The sequence below is a fragment of the Castor canadensis genome, chromosome 13 (genome assembly GCF_047511655.1).
Source record: "Castor canadensis chromosome 13, mCasCan1.hap1v2, whole genome shotgun sequence".
Lineage (NCBI taxonomy): Eukaryota > Metazoa > Chordata > Mammalia > Rodentia > Castoridae > Castor > Castor canadensis.
In genome coordinates, this window is record NC_133398.1 from 72,414,782 (window position 1) to 72,427,280 (window position 12,499).

Below are 12,499 nucleotides of genomic sequence, written 5' to 3' on the forward strand. Positions count from 1 at the left end.
CATCATTTTCATTTTTCACAGACTGTCTTCTGGACTTCAAGATAAACCCTTGTGTTGAGAAAATCGAACAGAGCAGGATAGGGACTAATTCACCAGACTCAAAGTATTGAGAATTCTCTATATTTTCTTTTCTCTAAAATGACTCACCAGAATTTGTTACAGCGTGTAGCCTGAGATACTATCAGGTTCCAATTATACAGGAACATTTTCTTCTTCTTTTTACGTAACATGCTATAAATCATTTACTTCTTTTTATTAAAAAAAGCATTTTGGGGACTGTTTTGATATCATTTTAAACTCAGACAAAATCTTTAAGAATACCCTGAAGAACTCCCAGATACTCTTTACCAAGTCTACCCATGAACGTTTGCCGTGCTCACTTTATCAACTGCTTGAGTGAGTTGCAAACATTGCGCCTCTTTACTCCTAAATACTTCAGTGTGCATTTTCTCCAACATAACTATATCATAGTTATGAAGCTTAGGAAATTTAATGCTGCTGCAATATTATCAACTAATTCACAAGCAATAAACCAATTGTTTCTCCAATTATTCCAGGAATGTCCTTTATAGATGTGTGTTTTTCTGGGTCAAGACTGAATTTAACTTCTTTTGAGCCCTTTATTCTGGGTCAGAACCTCACCCTACTTGAATGTTTTCTTGCTTTGAAAACTGACAAACTATGAGCATAATGAGTCTTTGTCCCTAAATAGCTTTCCAGTGTCACCTGCTTGCTGCTCCCATAATTCAAGTATCTCCAGACATATTTTCCAGTTATAAAAAAACACTACTCTGTTTCCCCAGCCTTTTAATGTCTGTCAGCGTGCAGACCAAGTTCACACTTGGCTACAGTGAACATGTCCCACACTTCTACAGTCATATCCCTTCTGGACTCAGAGGTCCATCTAACAAGTGAGGTCACTTGTTAGTAGAACTAAAAGATATTCTCAAAAGAACAGAAATCTTTTATGTTCCACTCCCTCCAGAGAATCTGGGCTGAGACCAGGGTAAATGATGCCAGAACTCAGCAAAACAACAGCAGCCCCCTGAGATAATTGCTGTGATTTTTGAACTGATTTATACCAAGTGCTGATTTTCCTCAAGAACATCACAGCTCCTACTAAAATGCCAATTAAAAGTAAACAGTAGTTCTGTTTCTGACACAGAGAATGATCAACAAAGGAAAATTATTTCTGGAAAATATCATTTCCAAAATATATAACTTAAAGAGAACTTATGAGCACCTTAAAATCCTTTCCTTTTCTCTTTTAAATTTTGTATGCAAGGGTTTTGAGTTGTGAAGAAGTATGCGAATAAGTACATCCTACATCCTAAAAGGAAATTCTTTTTGAAGTCTGGTTCTTATTTATTTTTACAGAGAATATAGACAGGATTCCTTTCTTCCCCTGACTCTCTATAGAGAGGAAAAGAATGATTTTCCTGTCATGTTGAAACATTGTTTTGATGCTAACCTGTCCGCCTGCCATTAGGGTAAAAACATTTCCTTGTATTTTTCTGCCTCTCTCGCCCCTGGCACAAATGTAACTACATCTGTCAACTGGTTGATGTAGTCCTTTGAGATCCTTGGGTTTGACCATAACTTTGGTTCTCATTTTCTCAGAGCTTCGTTTCAGTGCCATGGAGGCAAGCTGTAATTTTGAGCAAGATCTCTGCAACTTTTACCAAGATAAAGATGGCCCAGGCTGGACCCGAGTGAAAGTGAAGCCAAACATGTATCGGGCTGGAGACCACACTACAGGTTTTGGTAAGTTGGGAGTCTGTTGTGGGACATCTTGGGTGGCTTTTATGTGTCATTGGCCATTTCCCACTTACAAAAACATTAATCAGTAATCCTGTGTGTGACCAAGTTTTTAAAAAATTATGATTCAAGTTGCTATGCTAGCATAAGCATTCACCAGTTAATTAGCCAAGCCTTTGGAAATCATTTTGCTCTCACTTTAGATGAAATAATTACTTTAAGAAAACCATTGAATTCCATTTATATGAACAAATGGAATCCATAGAGATAAAAAACAGATTAATAGTTCTGGGGAGAGGGGTTGGAGGAATAAAGGGTGACTATTTAATGGCCATCCCATCCTTTTGGGGTGATGAAATGTTCTAGAACTAGATAGTGGTGATGGTTGCACAGCACTGTGAATGTACTAAATACCACATAATTGCACACTTTTAAATAGTTAAAATGGCAAATGTTACATTATGTATTTTACTACACTAAAAAATCACTGGGGAAAAAAAGCCATTGGAAAATATTGAGTGAGCACTTCATGGGTATATCTACCCCAAAAAACAGAGTTTGTATGTTCCTTATATAATGATACCTATTACTTAAATGACATCCTTTGTGGATTCCACCTCAGTGAAGACTAGTGGGAAAAGCTTGATCTCATTCATTAATTTATTAAGTGTTCATATCCTGGGCACTGGAAAGATTTTGTCATGAAGTTAAGTTCCAGAGACTCTCACTTGCACAGACCTTAAGAAGGTTTTGGAAGGGGCCCTTGCAATTTTATACTTGTAATTTTATACTTTTTCTTAGAATTTACCTAACTTGTACAAATATAGGCCTTATAATCTGGGCACGCCTCTAATTCCAGCTACAGGGAAGGCAAGCTAACCCCTGAAAGATGCAATAGTGAATAAATCAGATATGAATCTTACCCTCACTGGCCAACAGCCAGCTGGCCAGTTGTGCTGACTATTGATTGGTCACTCATATTAGACCACTCCACCTGCCATAACAAAATATCCCAGATTGGGACTTAAAGAACAGAACTGTATTCCCTCAGAGTTTTAAGTTGACTGTGTGGATGATGTGGAAGTTGGGAAGGCCATCTTTTACTTTCTTTATGTTATTTAGAAGAAATAAGGAAAGAACATGGATCCTCATCACCTGAGGGGGTTGCTAATTTAATATAAGACAGGTAGAGTATTAGGCTGTGCCCAGACACACAAATCCCATAAGGACTGCTCAGTGAGCCTGTCATTCCTCCTCACCACTGGTCAATACAGAGGTAGGAAAGGGAAATCTGCTCTGGCTGGGCCTTCCATTGACCTGGCACCAGGTGAACAACCTAAGTCAACTGGTTGATCCAGGCAACCATAGCTCCATGCCGATTTCATCCTTTTTTACTTCATGAAAACTTTAGCTTTAATTGATGATGAGAATCTAGACCAATGCAGTAGGAAATACACTGGTTTATGAAGTTTACTTGGGATTACAGAAGGTTTTGTTTGCAAAAAGAAGCACACAGATGTTTTCTATCACTTAAACCTCAGAAATTAGAAAATATCTTTGTCACTTAAAGCCTATGGGCAAGTCCCACTACCTTAATCAAATCTCTCACTTGATAATTTGGGTTGCTCGTTTTCATTGCTCTTACACTAAATAGCTTGTTGTGTTCACAGGGTATTACCTGCTGGCCAACACAAAGTTTACATCTCAGCCTGGCTATATTGGAAGGCTCTATGGTCCCTCCCTACCAGGAAATTTGCAGTACTGCCTGCGTTTTCATTATGCCATATATGGGTTTTTGAAAATGAGTGACACACTAGCAGTTTATATCTTTGAAGAAAACCATGTGGTTCAAGAGAAGATCTGGTCTGTGCTTGAGTCCCCAAGGGGTGTTTGGATGCAAGCTGAAATCACCTTTAAGAAGCCCATGCCTACCAAGGTACAGTATAACCTGCAAGTCCTATGTCCCTTTCAGCTGTGGGACTATCATAGTGAATTTGTGTTCACTTATTGTTGACTGGTAATGTGTTATTTTCCTTCTGTTCAGGCTCAGTCCCTACCATAACACCACCACCACTACCACCACCCAATGGTGTACAAGTGAATTTTAAGTTCTTTTGCATTTCCTGGGTCTCTGAATCATGGACACCTAGGAAGCTTGGTTATTTTTCTTTTAAGATTTCGTGAGGATGGTCCTAAGACTGGAGTATATGCAAATTCTCTCTTTCTCTCTCTGTCTACACACACACACACACACACACACACACACACACACAAACCCACACACACCAGAGAGAATGCTAGGATTAAAAAAAGATGAATTCACTGCGCCCAGTTCTGCTTTGAGGCTTTAAGGTCCACACCCTAAGACTCCAACTGGGGGAGGGAGGAAGAGGATAAGGCTACATAATCACTAAAAATACAGAACCAACTCTTCCCCTGTCAGAGAGACTTTACATACTGGAACTATCAACAGCTGATTTTCATAACAATGATAATACAAAAACAAACTTTTATTGCAAAAGGAATACAAAAGAAAATAGTAATCTCCCAGACTTAATGACTCATAAATTTAAGGAGGTTTTACAGATGCAATAAATTCTGTCGACTATAACCCAGATATGAAACTAGGGTGGGAAAATCCATTTTGTTTCAGCCTGTCAGTCAATCAGCAAATATTCCTTGAATATTCTCTGTGCGCAAGACAGGAGCCTGAAAAAAATATAAGAATGATCCATTCCTCTAAATAGATAACCCTCATAGAGGGAGCACAATAAATACTGTTGAATGAATGGATCAATCAGTTGATCACACTCATGGTCCAGGAGTTATCTGAAGTCCAGGTTCCCCAGGAAAAGCTGCAAACCTAGGACAGCAAGAGAACCTTTAAGCCTGTTACCTACAGAATTCCAAATATGTTCTAAATGATCCTTTCTTTTTACAAATGTCATGTGACATTTGCAGCATTGTTGAACTTCCACTTTGATCTGGAGAAGCCCAGGCCTCTCTATACCTCTTAGGGATCCCAAAGGCTTAACTTGCTTTCCTATTACTAAGCATTTAACTCTTGTAAGTAGTTATAGCAACTCCTGCACACACATACACACACACAAACAAGCATGAGACTCACCCAATCAGGGATTCGTCAGAAAGTAGTAGAATTTTTGGTTTGCTCCATACCCTGTTTTGTTGATATTTTTTGTTAGTATTTTTGTTTTTTGAGGCAGGGTTTCACTTGCTCTGTAGCCCAGACTTGTCTCAAATTCCTGATCCTCCTACTTCAGCCTGAGTACTGGGATTGTAGGCATGTATCACTACACCCTGTTGATGACGTTTTTAAAGGATATACTTCAAACTTTTGTTCATTCATTTGGTTTCCATTCATTTATTTAGTTAGTCCATTATTCAGCCAGAAGTTATTAGGTACATCCCCTGTGCAAGTGATGTAGAGATGAATGGGGCTCAGATCCTATCCTTGAGAAGACTGCAAATCTCCTACAATTAAGTCTTCTGTGCTTGGCCTATTGCTAGATATCCCATCAGGGTCCCTGGTGGCGTTATGAAGAGGAGTCTACCTTTGTGTGGGGCCGTCCCCACATTACAGGATTTTTAACTTCTGTGGTTATTGCAACAGCCAAAAAATTATTTGCACACACTTCCAAATGGTCTCAAAGGTGTCATATCATCCTTGGATGAGAACCATTGGTCTATAAATTGACTCTGAAAATTGAAATTAAAAAACAGCCCCACTAGCAATCTGTGTTCCCCTGCAATCTGTCCTCTGTCTAGCAGCAGAGCTGTGATGAAACCTTCCCCTGCAGTAACCATTTGGCTTCTTGCTGTTAGGGAACAGACTCCGTGCGCTTTGACAGCAGACTCCTCCTGGCCTTAACCTCTTGTTCTCGCCATTTAATCACACTGAACAATCAGTCTCTGGAACACAGTATGTTCTTTTGACTTTGGGTCATTGCACACCCATTTGCCTCTACCATGACTCTTTTTATTTAGAACTCAGCCGCACTTCCTCAAAGAAGTGACCCCTTTTCTGTCCCCACTCTCCAGAGTAAGTTAGTGTTCCCTGGATATCCTGTGCTTTTCTTTCAGTCTTTTTGGGGACTTCATCACACAGTGATTAGGAATGTAGACATAGCAGTCTCTGGTTTCAATGTAATTCAAGTCGGATGAATGGTCTTCCTGCCCCTAGAAAACTAGAGTTAGTTCTGTGGTCCTTCTGTGTACCCCTTAACCCAAGAAAACCTCTTCAAAGTCTCTGAAAGAAGAATTTTCCAGAAATATGATACCAAAACCTGTGTGATAGTTTTCCACATGTGGTTTCTGTCCAAAGAGGGTACATTCTTCACCAAATATTCATGCCATTTAGAAAGGAGTGTTAAGTCACAAGGCACCCAAAATAAGCATGAGACGAATGCTTGTCAGCTGTTACATGATATCTGGAAGTTTCTATTGGCTGTTCTTTACAGTTTAATAACCCAGTATTTATTTTAACTTATTCTAAACTGGTGACAGCTTAAGAGATTTTTCTGAGCATATTGAGCTCAGCACACATTTTATGATAGTTGGAATTTATAATGACTGCAATATTGAAACGAACTTGCTGGAACATCTAGAGAGTTTCAGTTCAACCTGGGTCAGAACCAGGGTAAACTGGCTGCTTCTCACGTATCTACATTGTGCCAAGCAGCACACTCTTTCTCATTTAATCCTTAACAGTAGCCTATGACAACACATTCCAAATTTATAGGTGAAGAAGCTGAAGTTTTAACAAATTAAAATGGTTAGATTCTTCCTATTTCCTTGACACTCATTTCCAAATTCCAGACAAAAATCCTTAAGGGACATCTCTAAAATTCATCTCAAATTTGTCTCTTTCTCTGTCTCCCCTGGCACCCCCCTACACAAAAACCATCATTTTCACTAAACAACATGAATATCTTTCTAACTGTTTTTTCTAGTTCCACATTGTTCTGTCTATACTCTACATGCAGCCTCAGAATCGCCTTCCTCAAACAGAAGTCCTATCATGGGACTGCCTTCAATAAAGATTGATCCCTTAACACGACTTGTGAAACCCTGCAGGACCTGGTCCTGCCCACGTTGCTGACTTCATGTTCCTCTGCTCTACCAATGATCACTAGGCACACAGTCCACACAGTCACATGGGCCTTTTCTCTGTCCCCTGAGTCTCAAGGCCTTTCCTTCTCCAAGGCCTTTGTACTTTGAGTTCTTCTGCATTGAATGCTCCTTCTCCAGCTATTCCTGTGTCAGCCTGGTTTAACATGCTTCTGTTCTAGATCAAGGACTTCCTCTGGAAGAGGAACTTTTCTGACTACCTAGTTTATAATCCCTTTCCCCTTCCCAGAATATTGCTGAGCCTATTTTGCACATAGCAATTTTCTCACTCTGAAATTATCTAATTTATTTGCTTATTTATTCATTGTCCATCTCTCTTCTCTTATAAAAATATAGCCTTCATGAGAACAAAGACCTTGTCAGCCTAACTCATCACTTGTGTCCACAGCATCTGGCACTGTGCCTGGTGCAAGTAGGTCATCAGCAAAATTCTGCTCAGTAACTTCTTTGACATGCATGCAGTCAATGAATGAATAAATGAATGCATGAGTGGCCTTTCTAAGGTTGGTAAGTGACATTGCTGGAGGTTGAACCACCATTTTGATAACTCTGAGGTCTGCTCCTTGGTGCAGGGGATCATTGAGAGGTCAAGGTCTCTATCCAGACTCAGGGAAGGTCTGTTCTTGTACAGCTAGAAAAAGTGAGGCTCCCAAACCTTCCTTTGGGAGTAGGCACCTTCTGTCATTTTACTTAATTCTCACAGCACTCCTGTAAAAGAAGTAGAATGTCTCTTTTTAGTGCTCATTCTAGAATGCAATTAAACTAATCCAAGGTTGCACATCATAGAAATCAATGATGAGCTGAGCCCATCATGCACGTGTCACTGTTGTGAGAAGAGACTTATTGCCTGTGCTTTTAGTCCTCACCATCCTGTGCCTAAAGTCATTCAAGTGTGATTTGTCCAACAATGGGATTGGACTATGAGCACATGATAAAAGCGAGAGCACACAAGGGAGGGTGAGGATAGGTAAGACACACACAAAAAAAATTAACTAGCATTTGTTGCCCTTAACGCAGAGAAACTAAAGCAGATACCTTAAAAGCAACTGAGGCCAATAGGAAAAGGGGACCAGGAACTAGAGAAAAGGTTAGATCAAAAAGAATTAACCTAGAAGGTAACACACACACACAGGAAATCAATGTGAGTCAATGCCCTGTATAGCTATCCTTATCTCAACCAGCAAAAACCCTTGTTCCTTCCTATTATTGCTTATACTCTCTCTACAACAAAATTAGAAATAAAGGCAAAATAGTTTCTGCTGGGTATTGAGGGGGTGGGGGGAAGAGGGAGGGGGCGGAGTGGGTGGTAAGGGAGGGGGTGGGGGCAGGGGGGAGAAATGACCCAAGCCTTGTATGTACATATGAATAATAAAAGAAAAATAAAAAATATATATATAGCTAAAAAAAAAAAAAAGTGTGATTTGTCAAGACCCAACTCAAAAGGAAGGCCTGCTTTCATGAGCTGACTTTCTTCTCTCCATGGGCTGTCTCATGGGAGCAGAGCCAAGCGGAGTGAGGGGCAGCCTGGGCTAAATGGTATAGAAGTCAAACCTTTCAGCCTCTCTGCCCTTATTTCTCCTCCTTCACCCCTGATACCCACATGCCTCTCTGTGGCTTCCTACATGCCCTTCTACTCTGTGTGTTTCTTTATCTTTGTTTCCTGTATTAGTACTTACCCAGCCCATTTTAAAGGCAATGAACTAATCAGTTTAATAACTCCTTCCTGTCTTCCTTAGATAGGCTAATCTTTAACAAAAACTATAATATATAACCCCATTTAAGGAATGATAGCAAGGGTAAGAATTTCCACTATACCATGCAGGACATGGTGGGACGCACCTGTAATCCCCCATCCTCAGGAGGCTGAGTTAGGAAGATCTAGAATTTAAGGCCAGCCTGGGCTACTTAGCGAGAACCTGTCTCAAAAAAAAAAAAATTCCCTTAGACCATTGTAGCAAAGTAACTGTATGGACAGATTCTAAGTAATGCTATCCTTGCTAGCAACAAATAAGGACTTTATTGAACTCTTTCCAACATACCATTTGATGCCACAGCTCCTAAGAAGAGAAGGCATTACAGTCCCACTTAATAGATGAGAAAAGCTCAGGCAGAAAATTAAGGCTATTGTTCAACCTTACACAGCGATTAAGTGGTAGAACTGAGGGGAAGGTCCAGGACTTTTTGAATCTCAAATCTATGCTTTTCCTACATTGCCCTCAGCTTCCCACCCCTCTCCTGGCTGACATCAGAAGTGTCAGATCAGGTAGCAAGGAAAGCACAACCCTAACTCTCAGGATTTATTTTTTTAAAAATTAGATTTGTATTAAATTGACTCTCAGTGATTCCACTCCAGAAATAAATTTGGCTCCTGGGAGGGCTTAACATTCAAAGTGGTCCAGCACAAAGGAGAGCTGTGGGTTAGAAAAAGTACCATAATGCTTAAGAATGTGATAGTGGGTTCTCTGTTCCTTATGGCTTTTTTTTTTTCAGTACTGGGGTTTGAACTCATGGCTTCATGCTTTCTAGGCAGGCACTCTACCATTCGAGCCACTATGCCAGCCCTGCTCATACCTTTATAACTTAGGCTACTTAGGTAACTTTGCAATCCATGGAACCTTTGCTTTTCTCTCACATGTAAAATAGGTACACAGGTAGTACAGGATATTCATAGTAGTATCCTAGGATTTTGGCACAGATCAAATGAGACACATCAGATAAATCCTTTAGTATATTTCTTGGCCTATACAAAGAGAAAAACTAGGGCTGGGATGTAGCTCGGTGGTACAGCGCTTGCCTAGCATGCGTGAGGCCCTGGGTTCGATCCCAGCACCAAAAAAGAAAAGACAAAAAAAAAAAAAAAACCTCTCCCCAAAGAGAAAAACTAAAGAATGTTTTTCTAAGTCACATTTCTTTGTTATGTGAATAATTTTACATCCTGATTTTTGCTGTGAAGTGCTCTATTCCTTAAACTAAAAATCAGGTCAGAGTTAAACCGTTTTTTTTTAACCACTACTAGACTTTCTTAAAGAACTAGCAGCTTTTACACAATCATGAAGAGCCTACAATAGCTTTTTTTATTGTTTAAGAAATACTTTGAAAGGGCATGAATCATGAAATGGGTCTCTGGCTCTGTTTTCCCCAAGTCCTTTACTGAAAAATCACTTATGTGTTTGGGAGAAAGCCCCCACCTAGCCACTGTGAAAATATAGAAGTACATTTTTTCACCAGGTGAGCCCTTCTTGGGGTTTGTCCCCATGGAGCACAACTGTCCTGAGACGTTCCATTGAACAAGGGCTCTGTGGTCAACTAGGGAATTGAGTAACATGTTAGAAATTCTTGATAAGGTCTCTGGTAAAGAATCCTGTTTAATTGTGTTTAGGGTGACAATTTCCTCGAAGCATCTGACCTAGAACCTTATCTTACATAGCTTCTATTAGTACCGTACCATATTCATAGGCCAGCATGTTATGTTGAAACTGTCAGCTTACCTGCCTATCTGCTTAAATCAGACTGGGAGCTTAGGGACTGTAAGTCCAAGACTAGGGGTCTATGTTTCATTTTTTTTAAATCTCTAATGCCAACATAATTTCTGGAACAGAGTGAGTACTCAGCAGTCAGAAAAGAGAACTGCTGATGGATATTAGTTGATGGTGAGGAAGAACAATGTAATTCCATCAAAGGAAGAAGAAAGAGTAAATGTTTCTGCCTCTGGGTCAGAAATATGTTAACTCCCTTATTGCACAGTACCTGATCAATTTGTCCTGCAAAGAATTTTTGAGTACTCATAAGTAGAAAGACCTTATTTGACTGCATATAGGGACACACATGGATACAAATATCCTAAGTATGATCTGGGAATTTTTATTTACTAAAGACAAGCTCTGTGGCTCTTCCCTTTGAAACAACTTCCCATCCTTACATTGTGCAATTTTCTGATTCCCAAAGTCTTCTGTCATGTTTCACCAGGTCTCCCATTCTTCTGACCTCTTCCCTGCCAAAAACATAGCCTCCATTCTGTGCTGCTGGTCAATGCTATGCTTGCTTCCACATGGTGTCCTCTCCAACCCCGCATCCTTCTGGCTTTCCCACTTTGATCCTCCTAATCCTCCAGAACCCTCAGCTGCTGCATTCTTTGCCCCACACTTTTCTGCACAACTGGAGAAAATGACTGATGTCCACCACCACCACCACCCTCATGCTTTTGGAAAGCCTTTGTTCATCTCCTCTTTCCCTGACTTTCTTCCCTAGTCTCCACCCTAAGTGATTAGATCCATTTTCCATCTTCACTCACAAGTTTCCAACTTGACCCTGCTTATCTCATTTTTAGGATGTGACCTCTTGGGTTCATCTCCCAGAAGGAGGAAGACATCCAATATAAACCCCTTTAGTTCTGTTCCTCTCTGAATCTTTACCTGCCATCTTCATCTCCTAATTAATCTGACAAAGGAAGTATTCTTGCTCTTAGTTGAAAGTAACCTGCCTATCTCCACTTTTGATTTCACTCTCCTGCCCGCTCTGGGACCATATTTCACCAATTATTTCCTCTCTCATAAATCTTCAATCTCCATTAGTCTCCATTAGCACGCTGCAGGAATATGTAGGTCTCGTGCATGCAACACAAATGAACAACAAACTTTCCTTTCATCTCAATACATCAAAGCTGCCCCCATCCTATTCCTTTAGTCTTCAGACACCTGAAAGATGCATTGTCAATTATTGTCTGTGCTCTGGTGCAGTTTCTCATTCACCAAATCCTCACCCTCTGCCCTGTGTCTTCCTCTTCCAATGCTCCTATTCAAAGGGGTTCAGCAGCAGAGAGTTATTTCTCATTGATCTTTTGGCAGCAATTGTTATAGCTGAGAAAATCCTACCCTTCTCTCAGAGTCCATCTCAAGTGCCCCATCCTTTGGGTCTTCTAAGTCATTAATTTGTGTTTTCTTGTTGGAACGAAATTTGTGTAATAAAAAAGCACTAGGTCAGGAATATGAACCTTGGCTCTGACATTAACTATGTAAATTAGAATGTCATGTCACCACTCAATGAAATAAGAACATGTTTTAAGATGACCTCTAAGTTTCTTGTTATTTTTTTTAGGCAACTTAGCGGCAGGAACTTGTGTTATTTTTGTGCAATATGGTTTCTGTAAATAGCCTCCTCTAATTATTTTTTTCTCTTACAAAAAAATCTCCTTTTAGTAAATAAAAGAGTTGGTATTTAAGTCTGTGATTCAGATTTCCACTATCTTCCATTTAGTTGTGACTTTAATTAAACTAAGCAATTGAGAAGATAGAATACATACAGGCAAATAAAAAAAACAGCTGGAAAATAAATTCACAAATACATCCAACCTCATTTATTTAATTTTTTATTTTTAAATTTCTTTTATTCATATGTGCATACAATGTTTGGGTCATTTCTCCCCTTTTTCCCCTACCCCCTCCCTCTCACCCCCACCCCCCTCGCTTCCAAGCAGAAATTGTTTTGCCCTTATCTCTAATTTTGTTGAAGAGAGAGTATAAACATTAATAAGGAGGACCAGGGGTTTTTGCTAGTTGAGGTAAGGATAGCTATATAGGGAGATTCCTAGTTTTGC

The 12,499-nt window shown here is 39.8% G+C and overlaps 1 protein-coding gene across 2 annotated transcripts in view; it reads left to right on the forward strand.

Annotated features, from left to right (window-relative positions):
- The window catches only part of Mamdc2 (MAM domain containing 2), a 149,064-nt gene that overhangs the window by 101,275 nt on the left and 35,290 nt on the right, over positions 1-12,499 (forward strand). For both annotated transcript variants that reach the window (XM_074052015.1, XM_074052014.1), the window contains exons 8-9: positions 1,621-1,764; positions 3,429-3,694. In XM_074052015.1, coding sequence (XP_073908116.1) covers positions 1,621-1,764; positions 3,429-3,694 — 410 coding nt within the window. The remainder of the gene's footprint in view (positions 1-1,620; positions 1,765-3,428; positions 3,695-12,499) is intronic.